At 41.2% G+C, this 22896-nt stretch overlaps 1 protein-coding gene across 20 annotated transcripts in view; it reads right to left on the reverse strand.

Moving 5' to 3' along the window:
- The window catches only part of hdac5 (histone deacetylase 5), a 112667-nt gene that overhangs the window by 30113 nt on the left and 59658 nt on the right, over positions 1-22896 (reverse strand). For 18 of the 20 annotated variants that reach the window (XM_055510662.1, XM_029159358.3, XM_055510663.1 and 15 more), the window contains 23 exons: positions 20973-21235; positions 20692-20851; positions 20480-20585; positions 19492-19622; positions 18758-18889; positions 18470-18579; positions 18025-18141; positions 17615-17726; positions 11763-11876; positions 11461-11654; positions 11268-11386; positions 10964-11159; positions 6673-6784; positions 5659-5792; positions 4635-4755; positions 4369-4418; positions 4178-4285; positions 4034-4089; positions 3832-3919; positions 2754-2873; positions 1713-1810; positions 1456-1574; positions 1194-1327 (listed from right to left, as the gene is read on the reverse strand). In XM_055510662.1, the coding sequence (XP_055366637.1) occupies positions 1194-1327; positions 1456-1574; positions 1713-1810; positions 2754-2873; positions 3832-3919; positions 4034-4089; positions 4178-4285; positions 4369-4418; positions 4635-4755; positions 5659-5792; positions 6673-6784; positions 10964-11159; positions 11268-11386; positions 11461-11654; positions 11763-11876; positions 17615-17726; positions 18025-18141; positions 18470-18579; positions 18758-18889; positions 19492-19622; positions 20480-20585; positions 20692-20851; positions 20973-21235 (2894 nt within the window). The remainder of the gene's footprint in view (positions 1-1193; positions 1328-1455; positions 1575-1712; positions 1811-2753; positions 2874-3831; positions 3920-4033; positions 4090-4177; positions 4286-4368; positions 4419-4634; positions 4756-5658; positions 5793-6672; positions 6785-10963; positions 11160-11267; positions 11387-11460; positions 11655-11762; positions 11877-17614; positions 17727-18024; positions 18142-18469; positions 18580-18757; positions 18890-19491; positions 19623-20479; positions 20586-20691; positions 20852-20972; positions 21236-22896) is intronic. The other 2 variants (XM_055510664.1, XM_055510659.1) reach the window with 1 other exon arrangement.

Raw genomic sequence — 22896 nt, forward strand, 5'->3', positions numbered from 1 at the left:
GCTTTAATGATAATTTTCGGCAGACATCGGGGGGGAAAAACAGGAGGAGACATATTTGCAACTATGGCTACAAGCTTTCGTCCTCAAACATAAAATTTAATCCAGTTGTTTAGGGAAGCCTTGGGATTCATAAAATGAAAATATTTTTGTAATAACTATTATGGTTTTGCTGGAATAAGCCTATTTATCAAGGGTCAAAATCTGCTTTCACAGAGCAGAGTGAGCCTGATTTTCCCGTGTTTCGTCTCCAAGGCAACGGCGCAGCTGGAGATTTGACTGACAGGTCAAACTCCTGATGCTCAGTGTACACAGCAGTTCCATGCTTATTACTGATTAATCAACAACACTATTGGATTGTGTAGTAATTAAGCACACACTTCCTCTAAATCCTTTCAAAATAAAAGCACCAAGCCAAATAATTAGCTTTAATAGCAATATTTTTGCGTTTGGCTGGGTGATTATGACTATTTAAAGATAGTTAGATTAACAGTTTAGTAATTACCCACAAATGCTTCCCCTATGTCCTTTCAAAATAAAAGCACTAATGCAATTTATTAGCTTTAACTGCACTGTTTTTTGCCTTTTAATGGTTAATTATTACTATTTAAAGATTAACTGACAGGTTATTACCCCCACACATTTCCTATAAATTCTTTAAAAATAAAAGCACCAATGCAATTTACTTGCTTTAAGATTCTGGTTCTGACTGATTAATTACCAATCGTTAATGAGACTAGTTTACAGTTCAGTAAATAACCACACACACAATTATTATGGTGTATTTATTCTGAAAGGGTTTAATCTAAATCTAAAGCTTTAAGAGGGTTATTTTTGCTTTTGAATGATAAATTATGAGCATTTAACGACTATTTTATAGTTTAGTAATCACGCACACACAACCTCTAAGTCCTTTCAAAATAAAAGCACCAATGTAATTTATTACCTTAAATGGCAGGATTTTTGGTTCTGACTGGTTAATTATGACTACCTATTTACCTATTACACAGTTAAGCAGTTGTCAACTTTGTGACGTCAGCAGCTTAATCAGCGTTTGGCATTGTTGCAGCAGCAGATCAGCTCTCCCACGTAATTTCTGAGAAATTACTTTTTCTAGTTGTATCTTATAATATGGTATTAATAATGGTACTAAAATATTATATAACAAGTAATAGTAAAAAGATTTTTTATCTCACTGGGTCTCCCAAAAGTGCAGAAACACAAGCCTCCGATGCATCACAGATGGCAGTGAGGTCATGACCACCCTCCAGCGCCATAACAACTCGCCCACCTGCGAGACCCATCAGCAACTGTGTTAGCTGACCGAAACCTGCAAACAAAAAAAGTAATTTTTTAAGAAACACTAATTAAGAAAACAATTTCAGCAATTGTGTTGTTGAGAGAGAAATCAGAAATGGCCCTCTGTCTGATCACTATGGTAATGAAATGGGTACTCACACTTGGCCGAGACATTGTAGCCACCCAGAGGGGACTGGTGACCCTCAACTGCATCAAAGCCAGCCGACACCATAACCACATCTGGACTGAACTGCTGTGCAATGGGCATCACTACAGTCCTACACATACAGTGGGCATATTTAGGCATGTTGTTTCTTCAAGGCATTTTTGAACTGAATACAAAGCATCATCATGTATAATCTTATTTGTATGAATCTACAAAATAATTCCCTAGCAGTTATACCAATGATGTTTACCTAAAGGCCGTGAGGTACTCCACATCGCCCATAGGGGGCTCTACTCCTCCAGTCCAAGCTATGTTCACATTAAATCCAGCACCTGCAGCTGATCCCACCTGAAAGGAATGACAAAGATATAAGGATTCTTTTCCTTGCGGTATGGTAAATGGCCTTGCACTTGTGTATTGAACATTAGTGCTACTCAAAGCGCTTTCACACTGCATCACATTTACCCATTCGCACACACAAACACACTTTCACACACAGGTGGCAAAGGTGCTATGCAGCTTAAAGCGACACATCAGAGGGCAACTTGGGGTTCAGTGTCTTGCAATGACACTTCAGCACATGACCTGGGGAACATGGACATGAAGTACACCCATGTAAATGTGCATAGCGTACAGGAAATATAAGCCAGAAAGGAAGGAGAAGGTGAAATACTCAAAGCAAATGTCATACCAAGAAATCAACAGCTGTGGCAAATTTCTAGAGGATTTGCTCAGGCTTCATAACATAATACAAGCATTACACTAGTATAAACTCAGACATTAACATTTCTCTTTATAGAAAGTTGATTTCTTTAAAATTGGTACTCTTGCACCTGTGTGTGTGTGTGTGTGTGTGTGTGTGTGTGTGTGTGTGTGTGTGTGTGTGTGTGTGTACACCTGTGTCGAAGTGAGAACCAAACAGAATATTTTCCTACCAAAGTGAGGACATTTTGACAAAGTGAGGACATTTTGTCCGGTCCTCACGTCTTTGAAGGCCTGTTTGAGGGTTAAGATGTGATCTTAGGGCTGATGTTAGAATTGAGTTTTGCTTTGGATTAGAGCAAGTGTTAGACGGGGTTAGTTGGTTGTGATGGTCAGGGTTAAGGTAAGGGGCTTGGGAAGGCATTATGTCAATGGAGGTCCTCACTTTGATTTAAGTACAAGAATGTGTGTGTGTGTGTGTGTGTGTGTGTGTGTGTGTGTGTGTGTGTGTGTGTGTGTGTGTGTGTGTGTGTGTGTGTGTGTGTGTGTGTGTGTCTGTGTGTCTGTGTGTCTGTGTGTGTGTGCATACCTCCTCAGGAGCTCCACTACCAGGAAAAAAGTTTCCATCATCATAGCGATGTAGTGAGATATAGAGGACATTAGGGTCACTGTAGAAGGCCTGTTGGGTGCCATTTCCATGGTGAATGTCCTGGTTAGATGGAGAATTCCATAGTGAGATCACAGTGACAAAACAGGGAAGGTCAGTGGCATATTATGCTACAATGAATGAATCAGCTTGCTGGCACATCAGAATCATTTATCTAATCCGGTGAGGTTAGAATAGAAGATGGCCACTCAAGTTTAAAGGACAAAAACACTGAAGCATTGTGAATTCAGACACATGTAAATCAACTGACAATTTTTAGTTGTCCAGTTTGTGAAAAATCAGTGAGCTTTTTTATCAGTAGTGCAGTGAGACAGAATAATTACTTACAACTAAATCCCTGTCAACCATGCAGAAAAGGTTGAAAGCAAAAAGTTTAGCAACAGAAGAACACAAAGCAAAAAATAAATAGTATTTTTGATTAAGGAACATGCAGTAGCAAAATTAAACAAATTATCTAATTAATTAACAGATTAAATCATTTTACCATACTGTATATTATATTTGTTTAACTGCAGCATGTCAAAATGTAGTTGACACTAGTTAGTCAGCTAAACTGTAACCAACAATTACCATTCTATATTTAGTTCTAATATGAATCAAAGGTCCCTGTGAATACAGATTTCCTAAACTAAAGGTCCACAAGATCCTGTCACTTCAAAATGAATTACAGGCTCCAAACTTTCATCTTCTGTACAGGGCCAGTCTCAGCTGTCAAAGGGCTCACATTGGACATGTGCTCTACAGCTACAGGTAATTACATCATGGACTGCAAGAGAGCCAGAATGTTGCACAGAATTTTGCATTCAAGCCTTTCTAATAATAAGGAGGCAAAACACGCCACCAAACTACCAAAAATGAAATGTTATAATGAATAATAGCATGGAGTGTACTGTATGCAGATGTGTGTGTGTGTGTGTGTGTGTGTGTGTGTGTGTGTGTGTGTGTGTGTGTGTGTGTGTGTGTGTGTGTGTGTGTAGGTTTATTTGTCAGAGCTACTCACCCAATCCACAATGAGGATCTTGCCCACCCCTAATTTCTGCTGCAGCAGTTTGGTAGTTATAGCTACTGAATTGAAGAAGCAAAACCCCCTGTTCACACACATGCACAGAATCAAAGCCCATAAGTACAGTATATACCTTAAGATGGTATTATGTGACATACAGTATCGAGTTGTTTAACAACAATGTTGTGGGTGTGCTTACATGGCAGTGGATTCTTCAGCATGGTGACCTGGGGGCCGCACAACTGCGAAGCCGTTCTGTTTCAAAATCAAACACAGAGCGAGTAATGGGTCAGACATAAATTAACTTTGACAAAAATAGTGTTTACACTTGTTAAAACTTTACCTTGAGCTCTCCTGCTGCCACTCTAAAGGCCAGCTCAATGACCGAGCCAACAGCCATGCGCACTGCCGCTGATGAATGCATCTCATTCCACACTGTGTCACTGTCGACCTGTAGGGGGAAGCACCGAGTTCAGTTCAAGACTTAAATCCAGAATAATGAAGAGTGACAGACAGCTCCTAAGAAACACTCACCCCTATTCCTCCACAGGGAAGAACAGCATACATCTTCTGGCTAATTGGACCTAAAACAACCATTCAATGTAAAATAAAATGCCAATAATAATTATAATAGAATTATTATTAATAATAATAATAGTAATAAAAGAAAATTATTTTATGTCAAGTCAAATGTCATAAAGTCGTCTGTCAAGAAATACTAGAATAGTGGAATAGATTTTTTGTTATTATTTTGAGAAAGTGCAGCCCAACACCAAGGAAGAGACATGTAGACAAAGTACCCAATAGCTTCTTGTGGTCCAGTTTGTGTCGATTTAGGGGACTGGTTCCATATAGTAGAGTGTGGAACTCTGAATGGACAGACTGAATCTCATCCAGAGATGCTTTACGCCCACGAATCCTCTGCTCGCATACAGAGACACAGATTAAGTAGGACTGTTGCACATTATATATATATGTGTGTGTGTGTGTGTGTGTGTGTGTGTGTGTGTATGTGTTTGTGTGTGTGTGTGTGTGTGTGTGTGTGTGTGTGTGTGTGCATGTTTTTCCTTCGACGTGGGGACCATAAACCATGTTTGCCCTTCGACGTGGGGACCATAAACCATGTTTTTCCTATCAAGGTGAGGACATTGTGACAATGTGGGGACACTTGGCGGGTCCCCACCAGTCTGAAAGCTTTTTTGATGATCAAGATGTGATTTTAGGGCTGATCTTAGAATTGAGTTTTGGTTCAGATTAGAGCAAAGGTGGTGCCTTTAGTTGTGATGATCAGGGTAAGGGGCTAGGGAAGGCATTATGTCAATGGTGAGTCCCGACGTAGATGTGAAACACAACTCTGTGTGTGTGTGTGTGTGTGTGTGTGTGTGTGTGTGTGTATGTGTTTGTGTGTGTGTGTGTGTGTGTGTGCATGTTTTTCCTTCGACGTGGGGACCATAAACCATGTTTGCCCTTCGACGTGGGGACCATAAACCATGTTTTTCCTATCAAGGTGAGGACATTGTGACAATGTGGGGACACTTGGCGGGTCCCCACCAGTCTGAAAGCTTTTTTGATGATCAAGATGTGATTTTAGGGCTGATCTTAGAATTGAGTTTTGGTTCAGATTAGAGCAAAGGTGGTGCCTTTAGTTGTGATGATCAGGGTAAGGGGCTAGGGAAGGCATTATGTCAATGGTGAGTCCCGACGTAGATGTGAAACACAACTCTGTGTGTGTGTGTGTGTGTGTGTGTGTGTGTGTGTGTGTGTGTGTGTGTGTGTGTGTGTGTGTGTGTGTGTGTGTGTGTGTGTGTGTGTGTGTTTGGGTACCTCACAGCGGCTTAGCAACCCCGTCTCCTGCAGTCTGGACCAGATGCTCTGCACTCTCCCCGCATGCTCTGGGTGGATGTGAGCATTGCCGCACACACATTGATGTTTTAACATCAAACTGTCATACACAAGCCCTGTAGTGTGCAAGAGACAATTGTAAATACTGTATATTCTATATCCAATGTCAGTACAGTATTCAAGCCTGAGCTAATTGAACATATGGTCTCTAGACTATAATAATGCATTATACAGAAGGCATTAAAAAGCAGAGTAAAATTAAAATTTAGCAGTAACATATGATCTCCAGAAGATGCTACAAATGAAATATGTTGAAACACACCTTACATATACCACAGTCCTTATAACGCTCACATTTTATTAGGACGTGGACTATTTTGATGTGAAAAGCATATGGTGGTTTTAGTGTGGCTGATGGGTACACTATATGCACTAATTAAAAAGAAATACTGCTTTTTTTTCTTCCACTGTAACTTACTGAGTTAATGAGTAAGCCAATATCACCTGAATTGTTGCTGCTCCTTATATGCTGCAGCCGCTTGTTGTGGTTATATAAAACTAACACAAAAAACTGAAAAAAGATTCAAGCTGGATTTTAAGATGTTATGTCATCAAAGTTAATCTGCTACAGAAAGAAAAATGTGTTTAAGTATAAGAAATAAGTCTAGGGCTTCATTTAGTCCATGTGGTGAATGTTTTTTGTGCTGGCATTATTTCAAAAACACATACATGATAACACATCACCTTGGGCAGTTCACTTTTCTGAGAATTGATGCTGTAATCCAGATTTGTGCATTCTGTGCAGTCTGGTATCACTTAAATTGCAAACAACTTAAGTGATACCAGACTAACCAAGGTCCTAAAATATTATGAAGAAAAAAAAATTTCTGAACCCTTAGTTAACACACAGAGATACCTCCCTGTTGCTAAGTAACAAGCAAGCATTGTGGCTGTCAGTAGGCGGACTGATGCCCCCCCCCACATACACAAACTGACCAGTAGTAAAGAGGTGTTTAATGGGATTGACGGTGGCTGCGGGTGACGACTGTGCTCTTCCCAAAGGTCTGTGGGGCAATGACAATTGGAACACCCCCAGCTGCTGCAAAGCCTGATGACAATGGAGAGGAGAAAGTTATGATTCATAGCCCATTCACTGCAAAATAGTGAGTATGTGCTTACGTGCATGAGTTTATTACACAGCACAGCATGTTTACCTCTACCCTTTTTATAATTATGAGGGTGTTAGACATTTGTGGGTTTGTGTCTGTGCACTGCAGACACAAATATTCTGTAGTGTCTATATATAGGGAGTGTTGCTGTGCTCCCTGCGGTGAACTGGGTGACTCAGAATGTGTGGGCGGACACTAAAACACACACACGCACGCACACGCACGCACACACACGCACACACACACACGCACGCACGCACACACACGCGCACGCACGCACGCACGCACGCACGCACACACACACACACACACACACACACACACACACACACACACACACACACACACACACACACACACACACACACACACACACACACACACACACACACACACACACACACAAACGAAAATATACAGAAGTACACACAGTCCTGTAAGTCCAGTGGCTGAGTCACCAACTGGTGATGTCACAACTATGTCAACAATTGCCGAGAGTGTGACTATCTTGATTCTTTGGAGTCAGATCTGGCTGTGATGAGCCAGTCAATAGTTGAGGTCTTTTACAAATATTTACAATATTTACAAAATAAAAACTCATAACATGTGTATGTGTTTTACAAAATGACAAAATATTATGGCTAAAATTTGCTGTGTGAATGTAAGAAACTCTCAGCATTTCCATTTATGAAAAAGTCATAGTTTTTTTTTTCTGTGACTCATCCTGTTTTTGGAGTTCTCTCTATAATCATGCCTAAAACTTGGACTTCATGTACAATTACATGAATTAGTCTTTCAGTCAGGTTAGGGCTAGTAAATATCTTAAGAATAAAGGATTACATTAAGTTAATGCAATTGTACACAAAAACCTTGTTTTTTTGTTCAGATACCTGCTGTACAGGTAATGAGGAACTTCATATTAGCTTTAACTATTTCATCGTTTATGGTTATGTGAAATAATTACATAAAATAAGACAATAATCAAGACATTGATTTCCACAGGGAAATTATGTTTTCTGCATTTGACCTGTTTACTTACTGGGGGTAGCAGCAACATATTACTATATACTGTGGGAGCTAGTGTGAAGTATCTTACTCAAGGACCTGGTGGGGTGAACTGGGCTCAAAACGACAACCTCCTTCTTCCCAGACTAACAACATTCCCTGAACCATCAGAAAACATCTGTATGACTGCTTATTCTCGATGTCAATATTTTTAAAACGTTAACTATAAATTTAACTATAAATATATATTAGGTTGATTGGTTATTTATTAACACTGAAATTAGACCTGCTGACAATGCACGTTAACGGGGCCTAAAACCGCTGCAGAGCTCACTGAAATTGGAACAGAATAGAAAGGTTTGATTCTTTTAACTGACTTGGATCTTTAACTCTCGAACAGTAAAGTGAAAAAATCTTTTTAAGTTCTAGCCCTCCTGTGGGGGGTTTTATAAGTGGTCGTGGTTCTTAAAAATATACCCTTAGACAATATGGTTTGCTTCAGCAGACAAGTTATAATACACAAAATGCCACAAGAAAGAAAACATAGGAAAGCAAATATACACCACAATAAAGTGACTCATGCCCTGCCTTTACCCTGCCATTTAACAGCACGATCATCTAATGATCCGTAAGGATCCATATGAACCTATCACGCACAGACTGTAATCCTTGCTGAAAATGAACAAATTGTTCACTGTGAGGATTCGGTACACCCAAGTCAGAGATTATATTAAAGATTAGTTCATATTGAACAAATCGTTCACGAATGACACATCACTAGACTAGAGCCGGGGGCAGATAAATTGAGAAAAGTAAAGATGTCTCAAGTGGACATTATCAATTTAAATCTCTTCAGAGTTCATGGAAACAAGTCATTTACGGCAAAGCTGAGTCTGAATCAGCTGAATCCCGTAGTACTTTGAGTCTGAAGTATCACTTAAATGCAATACACATTGTTAATGCCAGCAAATCACCCACCCAAAGAAACAGCGGAGGGAAACTTTGGCAGACTACACTGGATGTGCCGTGTGGGAAAAGTATAAAGCTGATATTTAAAGCAGTAATAAATGTTTTTTTTAGTATTCAGAAATGAAAAGCTGTACACACTTTGTCATATGATAAACACGTTACTGTTTTTTATTTGATTAAATGCTTTGTTGGGTGACCTACAGTAAACTTCATACTGCCCCCTGCCAAAAAGCACAGTGTTTTTATTTCTCTCTAACAACTAAACTAAAATATGTTCTCCAATATTGAATATCCCGTCCCATCTTTTTGTTTATTGACAGCAAATAACAAGAACGTTAACGAACCAAACTAAACACTATGTGTTATTTCTCTGACCTGCAAATTAAGGGGAAAAACCTAAAAGAATAAAGACATAGTATGTGTGAAAAGAATAGTGCAAAAGAAAAAAAACACCTGGAGTCATCTGGGGGACTGAAAAACAGAGCTTGAACATTAGCTGTGATGAGTCAGCTACCTAAGACACGACTACAACACAGCAAATGGAGTGAGGTGTGTGTGTGTGTGTGTGTGTGTGTGTGTGTGTGTGTGTGTGTGTGTGTGTGTGTGTGTGTGTGTGTGTGTGTGTGTGTGTGTGACTCTCCCTGGGATGATACTTTATAATCAAAATGCCCTAAATTCAGGACTGACTTTATACTGGAGAGCTGAGTACATCTCAAGCTTCATCGTGAGGGCCCCTGTGTAGAAAGGGTACAGTACTTACACAAAAAACCCCAGTGTAAGTACTAATCTACGTCTAAGATGTATGTGTAGTTCCCTGGCTGGCGTAAGGAGTTTTCTACAGCTAATGGTCCGTTAGCGACACTAAGAGGTGAAACAAGGAAATTAGAACTGATCATTAGTCACACCGGAGAAAAAGTGATATACAATTATTACAGCCACGTATCTGCAATTAGATGAGAGAATATAAAAACATATTGTATAATAAGGGCTCCTGCAAAGTTAGAAGATCTGTTGGAGGATCCATTAGAGGATCCAAAAAATGTGTCTGTTCGCGACACAGCGAGAAGCTTCACAGCCAGCTACTATCCAGCTGTTGACCATAGGGTTGCAGCCACGGGGGCTACCAGAGGGAGCTGCAGACCCTGCGCTGAGCCATGCCTTGTGGGAGGCAATGATCTAATGGTTGATCGGGGCAACAAAAAAGTGCAGTTTACTGCGAGAGCTGGTTTACCTGATGTAATTGGACCCATTGACTAGACACACTATAAAAACACCATGACAAGATGAAGTGACACATGTCAACAGAAAACATTTTTATTTCATCAATGTACAAATAATCTCTGACGTGCAAATGTAACTACAGCCACCAACATTGTGGCAAAGTGCCTGGTTTAATGATGATCAACAGAGTTGAAGCTACTGTAATACCAGAACGGTGGCTTCTTGGTCAGTGAATAATTTAATGGCCCTAATATTAATTACTGTTGTGCATAAAACCTGTGCGCCCCCAAATATCGTCCTGTCTTCAGCGCCAAAACTAGTCGGTGGTTTAATGTATTAATGTAGGTATTTAATGTATTAAACCACCGACTACACTTGTTAGTTGCTGAACACAGTGTCAGGGGATCAGTTTGTCTTCTCCTTCACCTCCGCCTGTTTTAGTAACACTTTGGTGGTTTCGCTACACGTCCACCTTTATGTCAGATCACTTTTATTTTTTTATTTCCACTACTTTGCGGAACCTGCAGCATTGACACCTGCACACACATGGTACCACTTAGTGTACTGTGCAGACGTACAACATATTTAAATAAATTAACATATTTATAGGCGTGTCATGAGAGGAGTGTGCTACTCAATCATTTGCGCTCAATTCTACCTAGTTTGAGATGTACAAAGGAAACATGCATAGATGTGTACTTAGTAGAAATTGATACATTTCTACTTCTGGTTTTCTAGATTCGAACGTAAGCGAAGTTTAGAAGGTAATTTATGCAAGTCTTTGTACATGAGGCCCCAGATGTTTTCACAAACTGGGTATAAGAATAGTCCTTAAACAACTCCAGCAATCAGGTTCTAAATGATGTATAAGTAAATTTTGTGCACTTCAAGTTTCCATAGACAGAAGCTCTGTCTTCACAAACCTGTGTGTAGCTCCCCCTTTCCTCCTCACTGCCCTCTCTCAGCTGGATAAGTTCCTCGTCCTCTTCTTCTTCATCCAGCTCACTCTCTGTACTCTCCCCTTTCATGTGCATGCCCCCTTGCTCATCCTCAGACTTCACATGCACAACAAGTTGTTCTGAGGAATGTGTACTGTCATCAGAGCCTTCTTTCTGAAGTCTGAGCAAAACATCAAAACACAAAAACAGTGTTAAGGTTCAGTCACATATACAGATAAACCCTAACCTGCCAATAAATATGACTGACTGACTGTCACAAACATGGCACCTGTGAGGACCTGCCCCTCTGTCATCCTCCTGCATGTCATTGGTCTCTGTGAGCTCCTCCTCTGTTTCTTCTTGGTGGGTAGGTGGAGGCCTAGCTAGGTCTGTTCCTTTTGATAGCATCTGTATACACAAGGTAACATTAGTATGTTACCTGAATTTGAACTGAATGTATATGTATGTGTAATCTTATATACCTTATAATGTTTCTCCAGGAAATGTTGGTGTTGCTGCTGAACCACCAGCTGCTGCAGAGCCTGGGGGGACTGTGGCAAAGGTGCACTCTGTGTCCGAGCTAGTGGCCGATGGCGAGGCAGCTTGTTGACAGTCCGCATGCCACTGGAAACACCTCTTTCTGCTGTAACCAGTGGCGACTGACTGTACATAGGAACTTAAGGGTTGAGGCCAAAGCAAAAAAAAAAAAAAACACAAAAAGTTAGACATTATATTACACTAGTGAATTTAGTGTGCCTGTGTGTGTGTGTGGATATGTATGTACCAGCAAGCATTGAGTTCTGTTGTCTGGCCTGCTCTAGGAGTAGTACATGCTGCAATAACGAGGAATGGGCTGAATGAGAGGTGGGTGGTGGTGTCTCCATATCATGTCCCACCCCTGCAAAAAAACATTATTACATCAATACACTCACTTGTCACTGACAATCGGGCAAGAGGCACAATACACCCTGGACAGCTCCCCCGTTCAACCAAGGGTCACATACTGTACAGTTGTAGCAATTCAAAATGACCACAGTTGACAACTAGGGGTCTTTACTCCTGCAGCAAACTGAAAAAAATCAGGATGTTAGTCTTGTTTTAACCAGCAGGCAGAGTTGTTTACATGTTTGAAATTTACTGCAGCATTATTGAGGCCCTGCAACGGTTCATTTCTACCTGTAACTAGTAAAACTGAATAGAGCTGGTGATAGACATTAGACTTTGTCACCCATCTCACTATTAAAAAGGAAGAGGTGGAGGTGTACTGGGAGTGTACTTGGACAATAAACTGGACTGGAAAAAGAACTCCTCAGCTGTGTACATGAAGGCTCAGAGCAGGATGTACTTTCTGAGGAGGATCATGTCCTTTAACCTCTACAAGGACAATGCTGAGTCTGTAGTGGCCAGTGTTGTGTTTTACACTGTGGTCTGCTGGAACAGCAGCTTTAATGTAGCAGGCACTAATAGACAGGACAAACTTATCAGGAGGGCTGGTTCTGTACTGGGGGTGGAACTGGACCCCCTACATGCTGTAGCTGAAAGGAGGATGTTGCTACTCTCTACTCGCTACCCCCAACACAGTGTGCTGATCTGTATTAAGTGGTCCACAGAACGCCACAGGAGATCTGAGAAGAATCTGTTGTGTTGTCAAATGTGGCAATTATTATATAAAACAGTTGTTTTGCTGAGTGACATGCCTTGGCAGAGTGATTTCAATTTCTTGTCTTTGCACACACCTATGCATATGCATTATTATACATAATCCCATAATACTTAATATTAGCCGTGACATACAACATCGCAACTACCATAATCACATATTATTCATAGTGATAATAATAAGTAACAGTAGCACTTACAGCTAAGTTGCGGAAGCCTGTTGTTGAGTGTCCCACTTCAAGGTTAGTAAAGCTGTAACAAAACATTTTTCACCATAAAGGTGAGACACACGTTGGTGCATTAACAATGTAACTTGTGAAAAACAGGGTGATGGGAGGAGCCCACCCGCTACACCCAGTCAACAAGCAGAGGGAATAACCCTAGTAGACAGGGAGGGCAGGTGTCGCAACCCAAGCCACCCACAAAGAACCTCCCAGGCAGAGCTGCAGTAGCCATAGAGCAACACCCAAGGTCAGAGTGGACCACTGTGGGTCAACAACAGGAGAACCAGGGGCAAACACTCCCCCCAGTGGGAGGGTCAGCCTGCGAGAGTGGAGCCCGAGGACCCACAGAAACCTACCAAGAGATGCCCCTGTGGCCAGAGGGGCCCGTCCCCAGTTAGCCACCCCCACAAGAACAGAGCGGGGCCTAACCCATCGGCCGACCATATACCCTGGCACCACACTGGGTCTGCAACACGAGGCCGGGTGGTGGAGGTTGGCAGAAGAGACCACTCAGGCAGCGGATCTATGTACCCTGAGTGGAAAACTGAGCCCCCGCACATGTTGTGATTTGGCGCTATATAAATAAAACTGAACTGTTGGGAAGCAAGGTGCCAGGTTCAAGACTAGCTTTACTACCCACCCCAATGTCCCCGGCAACCCCCCAGCCAGGAACAGATAAGCAAGAACCAAGGTCTACTACTGCCCAGGCACCACAAGCAGCGCAGCCACCAGAGGGCCTCGGCTCCCTAGGGTAGGCAGTGCCCCACCCGATCAAGGCCAGCATCCCAGTAGGAAGACACCCCTCCGGGCACAGGCAGGCACCCCTAGGGAAACTCCCCACACACAGGTCACCCAGGTCTCCATCCACAGGTGTTCCCCGGCACACCGGCAGGGAGGCTTGCCTTCCGTTCACACGCCAACCATCCAAAAGGCCTTACTCCGGCACCCGAGGACCGGTCCCCACAGACACCACCGACCATACGCAGGAGCATCAACTGACCACCCCAGAATCAACCACACCCGTCACAACCGTCCCTTTGGGCGAGCAGGCACTCTTGGCCCCAACACATCCCTACCTGGAAGAGGAATCAATCAGAGTATAGTTCTAGTGCACAGCGTGCTGAGGTCCGACCGTTCATTTCTACCTGTAACAAACATATATTACACCAGACCTATTTTACTATTAAGTTTTTACTATTAAGTATCTGTTGTGTGCTCAAACGTGGGGAGTATAAAGGGCAACAACCGTTGATGGCTTAGCTATTTTTTTTTTTGTTGTTCTGTGTGATTTAACAGACAGCGCCACAGCAGCAACACGTTCTTGTTTTCATTCTCCTCAGCTTTTTCGTGTCTTTAAATAGCAGGCGTCTCTTAAGAATATGTACACACCCACCGCTCTAACATCTGATACAACATATTGGCTTCACATAATTCTGTGGTTATGGGTCGCGGTTTAATTCATATAATTTGAATGCGCATGGCCAAGTAACGACGTAGAGCGCAGTCCATCTGCGACTACAGCCGCTTATTTAGGTTTTAAACTTCCACAACTTGTTAATGGATGTTTTCCAATAGTCGTAGATTTTGCGGAAATAACCGTAATAATCATAGGAATTTGTTTTACAGCAGTTGTCGATTGTAACTTTGACAGGACGCCAGAAATCAGCAGATCTACAGCGACGCATTACAGCAACATGTTTGTTCCTACGTGTTTACTCTGTGTGCAGAACTGCAGTTTGATTTGTTTTGACTGTGTCATTGTAATTGAGTGGCTGAGTTTTCATTTCCCATCCGTCCATCCAGCCCCTTTCACCAGTGTTTTCGTTTCTTTTCCGATTAGCGGCAAAGGGATTTTAATCAAAGCCTCGCCTTACAAACCAATAAACCGGGCAAAAATATTTGTTTTTTACAAAAAGACACGGAATTGGAATTGGTTAATATGTTTTTATTGTTTAGAGACAAACGTAAAACACAAAAAGTCGTTCTCTCGTTACCTCTGCTTATAATTTGGTGGACACATCAAACTCTTACACAAACATGTGACGTGTTTCGGAGTCATGTGTCCAGACAGAGAGTGACCAATACACAAATGTATGGATGTGCAAATGCAGGCTACGAGAGGAACGGGGGAGTGGCGCACTAGATGTAGCAAGAATTTGTTTTGACTGTGCTTGTCATTGTAACTGAATGAGTGGCTGATGTGACTTATTCGGCCCGCGTACATTTCAAAACTTTGATTTCCCATTCGCCCGTTCATCCAGCTTCACCGGCTTCTCCTTCCTCTTGCTATGGGCGGCAAACAGATTTGAATAAAAGCATCGCCTTACAAACCAATAAACCGAGCAAAAATAGTTTTAACAAAAACACACAGAATTGGATTGTTTAGAGAAAAACGAAAAACAAAAAAACTCTGCTTTTAATTTTTAATCGAAGCTTACCAGGGGATGGGGATCCCGCGGGGCAGCAGTCTTAGCAGAGAGCTCCGCTACCGCTCGAATGAAACAGGAGATCGAATGATATGTGATGTGTTCCGTACTCAGATGACTTGGATCTGAGTTCGACCAAGCTTTTGTTTGTCTTATGTTTGCTCAAAGTCGCAAAGGCAAACTTCACATCCCTCCCCCTTCTCCGTAGAGGCGCATAGACATGCTAATGTGTTGCTACTACTCGATCAGCAGGTGAGAAATACTTCAGCTCCGGGACAAAGCTACGTGGGAGACTGGGTAGCATCGGGCGGCGTGATCAGCTGCACGTCTAAGACTCATTAATCCAGCAAGTAGTTTGTTTTACACGTTTACTCTGCAAGAGTAGAAGAATACCACGTAAAGAAAATTGTAGCCCGTAGGAACAGTGAGAAATCTGTGTTATAATAGCTTGTCTGCCACAAATCAAACGCTGCACGCGGGAGGGCGCACCGTTCAGCTTCTTATTTTTGGTTCTAAACTGCCAAAATTTGCCATAACTTACTTACGTACATAACTATACTAAATACTATAACGCGACCAGCGGTTCATGGTCTTGGCGATCCATGCACAAAGTAATACAACGTTGTCATCTCGTGATCACATGATGATGATGAGACACTGTTTTTCCAATAATTAAAATTAAAAAACTGCTTCCACTCAGGCTCGAACCCCGGACAAGAAGTTTTGCAGCCATGCATCTTAATCACTAGGCCACCCAAGACCTGATTATTGTTTGTTCTACAAGAGGCTATATGACATAAGCAACTACGATGTTTTAGGACCAAAAGTGGGAGTCAATCGCCACCTACAGGCCAAAAGGACGTAACACACTCTTCCCGCAGTGCAAACTAGCCACTGACGCGCCAGATTTGGGTCCCAAACGCGGTTGTCAACTTTTCAAGTTTTCTCAATTTTTTTTGACTGTTTAGACAGACTATTTTTCTGTCGGTCTGTCTGTCTGTCTGTTTGTCTGTCTGCCCCTAGCAAACAGTGTAGAACTGACATTATTAGATCTATGTCCTGTTCTCAGAACTGTGCCTATACTTGGTATTTGACCCAGGTCAGATATACAGGTATACAGGTCAGATACTGAAGCTCCACCTTTTGGTTTTATCCTGGAATTCAATCTTTGGTGCTAAAATGGGGGTGGCCTCATTAACATTTTTAACACCTTCACCAGACAGACCAAGGAGGGGGGCTGCTGACAGTCATGAGGGTGTGATAAGTGTGTGATCAGCATTAGAAAGGGCACTGACAGTCGACTGAAATCAGCGAAAATGAACCGCTCCATCTGTATACTCATCTAGGACTTTAGTGGCTGCCCCCGGGGGCAGGGAGGGGCAGTGGACAGAGCCTTTGCTTTGATGGCTCTGTCTGCTCGACCCCTCAGGGAAATGGCAGTCTCCCAGAGTTCCTCATACCTAGCCACAAACATTTAGGGTCGAGGGATGGGCTCTTTCACTGGGGCCTGGGGGCAAGAACATCTTTTGGTGAATAATGTTATGCTACAGCTTTACCAACCTTGTAGGGGGACACTCAACACCTGAGCTGATAAAAAGGCTTTCTAAACTTAGTTGTAAGAACTACTGTTACTTATTACTATGAAATATCAATAATGTGTGATTATGGTAGTTGCAATGCTGTTTGTCATGACTATTTTTTTTAAGTATTATGAGATTATGTATAATAATGCATAGATGTATGTGTATGTATATGCATACACTATCATATATGCATATTTATGTTTGTATGAGTGTGTGCTGTGTTTGTTGTTTGCTTCATAGTAAAAATATAAAAACATGTTTAGTAAGTTATGACACAAATTCTCAAACAATTCATTCATTTCAGTTAATTCCAGGCTGTGAGGCACCAAAACACAAAAAAATGCCAAGGGTGTAGATATCTTTACAGGGCATTGTAAGACAGTTAACTACAGATTTTTAGAAGTAGATGTGTGAGCTGATCACCACCTACAGGCCATAAATGCCTAACAAAATGCTATGAGATCGCAATGCAAATGGCAACAAATGCGGTAGAGGCTGACACTGCTAAAACTGTATACTGCAGTGAGTTCCAAGTCAACCTAACTGCATGTCTTTGGACAATGGGAGGAAACTAGAGAAAACCCACGCCATTACAGGGGCCCAGGGTGGGATCCAACCCAGGACATTCTTGAAGCAAGAGTGCTAATTACACCACCAATGTTAAAGTAAACCACAAACCTGAAATCATAAACAATTATTTGTACTATCAAATGAACTGTTAAAAAGCTGCGTGCTCAAGTTTACCTGCAGGTAGTGAAGATGTGGAAAGAAACTTCCCTGTCAGAGATCCGCCACCTCGGAGTGATTGGATGGCTTGATGCTCAGCCTCTTGCTGGGTAGAAAGCTTTTGAGAGGTCTTTTTGACAATGAGTATAAAGATGATATTAGCCAAGTATTAGATATTATACAATTCCTTTGGCAGATAATGTATTGATCAATAGCTTCTAAATTTAAATACTAAACTCTGTTCCAAAAGCATAGTTAGAATGTTTATATTGTAAACTGCTTGCAAAGTTAAAGGACATACTGTATCACTTACTACACTGTACACAAACACACAAATGAGTGGTTACACAATAGCTCATTTAGATGCTAGAGCTAAATAAATATCTGTTTTTGTGTACTGTAGGTAAACATGTGTTGGATTAACCTACCGTAATGTGTGTGTTAGCAGGAAGGCCAAGGGAAATATTAGGCAGGGAAGGTGATGTATACAAACTCAGAGGACTCAATGTTCCATCAGCCCCAAGCGTCTGATGGAGTGATCTTAGCTGCAGACAGACAGAAAGACAGACAGCTGTTACCAAACTCATGTTTACACTCCATGTCAGATTCATTTCATTCAAGACGTTCAATTAAAGAACACCTATAATGAGATACATTACAATGCATGTAAGCCAGCATCACAAGGCCTCGTTACCCTTAATATAATTAATATTAGGAAGGCATTTCTCAGGAATGACTTGCCAGAGCAACAACTTAAAAAAGCCTCTAAACTAGATCCACAGAACTCCAATGATTTTATTTTTTAGTGCACTTAAATAAAAAATGTTTTTTTTCACCTTTTATTTTTTAGAATAAAGCATCTCTATTATATACCTCAGTCTGTATGTTGGGGACTGATCCTGTGTTGCCATTGGCGATAGCTGTATTTGAACTGTTAGGACTGCTGGGACCTGATCCTGGAGCACTATTACAGAGAGAGGAGACTGGTCCAGGAATACACAAAAAGACAAAAAAAAAGACATTATTCTTAGTGTTAAAATAAGAAATCCTGTTTTTAGAAAATATATTGAGATTCTGTTGCTGTCTTTGGATGAAGGTCATACTTCTTGTTTAATTATTGTCAGCAACAAAAGTACAGTGTGTGCATATGTTTAGATTCACCTGATATCTCTATGGCCCTCTTCTTAAAGGTGCTGATGACAGTTCCATCCTTTCTGCGAAGAAGTGGAGAACTCCGTCTTTCAGCCACTTTTTGCTTTAACCGTGAACGCACCTTCAGGTTGGGTTCAGAGACTGGACAAAACACCCAGGAAGAGAGAGGAATATGAAATTCTTAACCTGTATCAGTCCATTGAGGACTGTAGACTTAAAAGATAATATTTATATCATTGTTGTTACCCATTAAACTTTATATTTTAGGTTAAACTGTTTTCTGTTTGTTTTGATTTAACAGTGTGGTCTCTGAGGATGCACAAGGGATATTATGAATCTCATATAGGTGATAGGCATGTATACTGTATATTCATGAACTAAACATGTATAGGTACAAGACTTATATTCATTACTGTGCAATAACCCTTCAATGACCTCATGCTCATTCCACCGTACTGTACTGCATTGTACTGTGCCAACACAAACTGTTCTGTCGCTGTATTCTCGCTAATCTGTACTGCTGTTGTGAGAAGTAATTTCCCCACTGCGGGACTATTAAAGGTTATCTTATCTTATCTTATCTTATCTTATCTTATCTTATCTTATCTTATCTTATCTTATCTTATCTTATCTTATCTTATCTTATCTTATCTTATCTTATCTTATCTTATCTTATCTTATCGATACATACACTCAGCACTCTAGCGTCATAATTATCAAACAACACACTCTCAGTTTCCTACCTGTCTTGCGGAGAGGGAAGTCATCTTTTCCCTCATAATTTCCCAACAGTGGGGGCAGTTTGTAAGAGGGAGTAGTTCCTGGGTTATTACTTTGTGGAGAGCTCTGCTCCAGGGAGGTGTGCTGGCCTCCCCTGCAGATGCACACAGATATACAACAATTAAACCCTACTGCTGTTGAAACATTTGTTTTTAGTCTAGAAACAAAATGCTGCATAATATTTGATTTGGGTTGCTGTCTGCGTGTTCAGGAATTTCATATAAAATGAGAAACCAGGTTTCCATAGTTGAGTTTAGAAAATTCCCCAGGTTTTCCCCAGGTTCTGTATTACGCCCAAAAACTAATTACTTTGCTATGTAAACATGTAACCAGGTAATTTATCAGGGGAGCATGTACATAACAAAGGGTGTGACTGCCTAGTGACACTCTCGAGATGAAGATTGTATTTTAATCTAAAACTGTACCTAACTTTTTTTAAACTTTAAGTGTTTAAAATAAGCCACTGTTCCATGTGTTTCTATTAATTCAGACAGTCTAGAGTGTGAGAAAGAGTGCTGTGTCTATCTCAGTGATCAGCCCATCCCACACCCTTGCACAAACCAACAAACAAACAACAAAATTACACACACACTAACAAACACATTCACAATAAACCAAAACAAGGAATATGTCAGAAATGATCTTGTATGCCTCTTTACAGCATGTGAATAACGTCTCCAAAATAAGCATGAGGTAGTGGATACACAGTAACCTGGTTACTGTAAACATGTTCCCCAGCAACAGTGAGCAACAGTGTTTTAACACTCCACCTGAGTTTAGTCAGTTGAACATAAGTAATTTGGATAGAGCAGATAAATCTGTCTCAAATTGTTTTAAAAGTCAAATAAAAAAAAATCAATTAATGAAATAATTTTGAGTCTGAGTCAATGGGTAATGTCAAATAAGGTCACTGGTCTGTCTAGGGGAATATTGACGTCTTGTAACCCTCACCAGCACTTTGGGGAGAAGGAATGATTCAGTCCTACAGGACCAGGCTCTTTCTTGCTCAGAAGAAACTCTTGCAGCTTCAGTTTCACCTCTGTACTGGCAATAGCACCTTCCAAAACACAAAGCACCCAGACCACAATCAGGGCACACCACACATGCAGAAACAGGGCAATCTATATGTATATGTAAATCAGTAGCATGATAGTGATATATACCATGGTGTAACCTACTCTCTTTGCCTTTTTCCTTGTTCCTCAGCAGCAGCAGTTGTTGCTCCAGTCTATGTTTCTCCTGCTCTTCGTGTCTTTGTTGCTCTAGTTTTCTCTTTTGCTCTAGCTCTTGTTGCCGTTTTGCTGCCAGCAGCTCCTGTTGTTGCTTACACAGACATTGACATTTTACTAAATAAGTCTTAAGCATAACAGAACCCCCCCAAAAGAAGGATTAGGTGACAATCAGTATTGAGACTAACAATGGGGTTACCTATAAAAAATGATACCTTCAAGTGCTCCTGTAACTGGATTTCATGTTGTCTTGTTAGCACTTCATGCTTTTTCTGGAATTCTGCAAACAAAAGTTGTTTCTGGAGTTCCTGCTGCTGTTTCAGTAGCACCAGTTCCTGCTGAAGCTGCTGCTCTCTTAAAGCGGTGTCCACTGATGCTACGGCCCCAGATAGAGACCCTACTCTGTGCTCTGCCCGCAGGTCCACTGGGCTGCCTCCTCCTATGCTGCCTCCTCCTGTGCCTTCTCCTTGTCCTTCATCTGAAAAATTATCAAGACAAAGAGGCTGACTTTACTCATCTTGAATACACTGCTGAGTTTTAGTTTTAGTTTTCTTAAATGTGTATAGTTCTTCCTTACAGTAGTTTTTTAAAGTTCAAGTTTATTATTTTTCAATTGCTTCCTTTTGCATCTTAATGCACTTTTTATCTGTTCATAAAAGCGATTTAAGTATGAAAGTAAGATGCTACTCAGTTTTAATTGCATTAGTCATATACATCCATACAGGACTTCCTGAGGGAACCAGTGGACAGAGCCCTCTTTTTGATAGCTCTATCCGCTGTACCTCTTAGAAAACTGGCAGTCTTTCAAAGTTCCTTATACCTCATACCTAAGCACTTGCATTTAGGACCTAGGGGTGGGCTCTTTCACTATACAGTGGTAGCAATTAAAAGTGACCCCGCGTCAGCAGCTTGTCATCACTGCATGTGTGTTACATCCTTTTGGCCTGTAGATGGCGATTACCTCCCACTTTTGACGTCACGTCTGAGTGGGAGCAGTCTTTCAATTTTATTAATGGAAAACCAGCGTCTCATCATTATTATTTGACCCAAGAGACAACATCATCGGATCTATAATCCGATGATTAAAAATCAACATCATCGGATCTATAATCCGATGATGTGGCGGACAATATAGTATATCGACTGTGGCATACAATTATAGTATTTTGTATAGTTATGTACGCAAGTAAGTTGTGGCAAGTTATCGCAGTGTAAAAGCCAAAATAAGAAGCTGCATGATTATGCTAAATGGCCTATGCAGCTTGAATATTCACAACACAACTTATCTAGAAAACACTACTTTAGCTTACATTATACAAATAAATAAAAGTTTGATAACATAGCTGAAATAATATAAATACAATTTACACTGTGTTCGTCTTGCTTGTGCCGCTGCTCTGACATAATATTTAAAAAATGTGCATTAATATTCAGGGCAATCACTGCATGACCTACCTTGGAGCAAAAAGCATTGGTTCAAATTATATATTGACCTAATGTACTTTAAGTTATAGCCAACTTTATTGTCAACCCAAAACTGCACCACTACTTCAAAGCTGGAACAAACTGTTATCTTCACACTCCAATGAGCAATGTATAGGTTACTGAGTGAATTAAGAAGTTTGGGGGTTTGAGGACAGAAGCTTTTGCAGGGCCTTGCAGATGAAATGCTTGATGGAGGAAGGGTAAACAGACCGTGCCCTGGGTAGGGGGTAAATTTGGTTATGTTGGAGATTTGTTTCTGCAGAAGGACAGGTATAGTTGTAGACGATAGGCAGATGACCAAGGAGATGTGGTGATCCTTGTTCTCATCACTCTTAAACATTATAAGTATTAAGCATGTACTTACTTCAGTGAGTGGATGACGGACTGTAGGAATAGATCCTTTTTTCAACAGGAGTCGTGAAACAAATACAGGTTGTCAGACTTGGACAGGCGGCGCCCCCACATGCACAGCACAGAGGCAAGGTGACGATTAAACACAGGTTTATTTTGTAATGCGGGGTCAGACGGTCCAGGTCATACACAAGGCTTGGTAATGAAGCACAAAAGGGAGCAGGCAATCTCAAGTCCAGTAAGCAGGCAAGGTTCGGTACACATGAGGTCTCGGTAAAGGTACAGGCAAGGGCTAAGCAAACT

Source organism: Betta splendens, chromosome 8 (assembly GCF_900634795.4).
Source record: "Betta splendens chromosome 8, fBetSpl5.4, whole genome shotgun sequence".
Classification (NCBI taxonomy): Eukaryota; Metazoa; Chordata; class Actinopteri; order Anabantiformes; family Osphronemidae; genus Betta; species Betta splendens.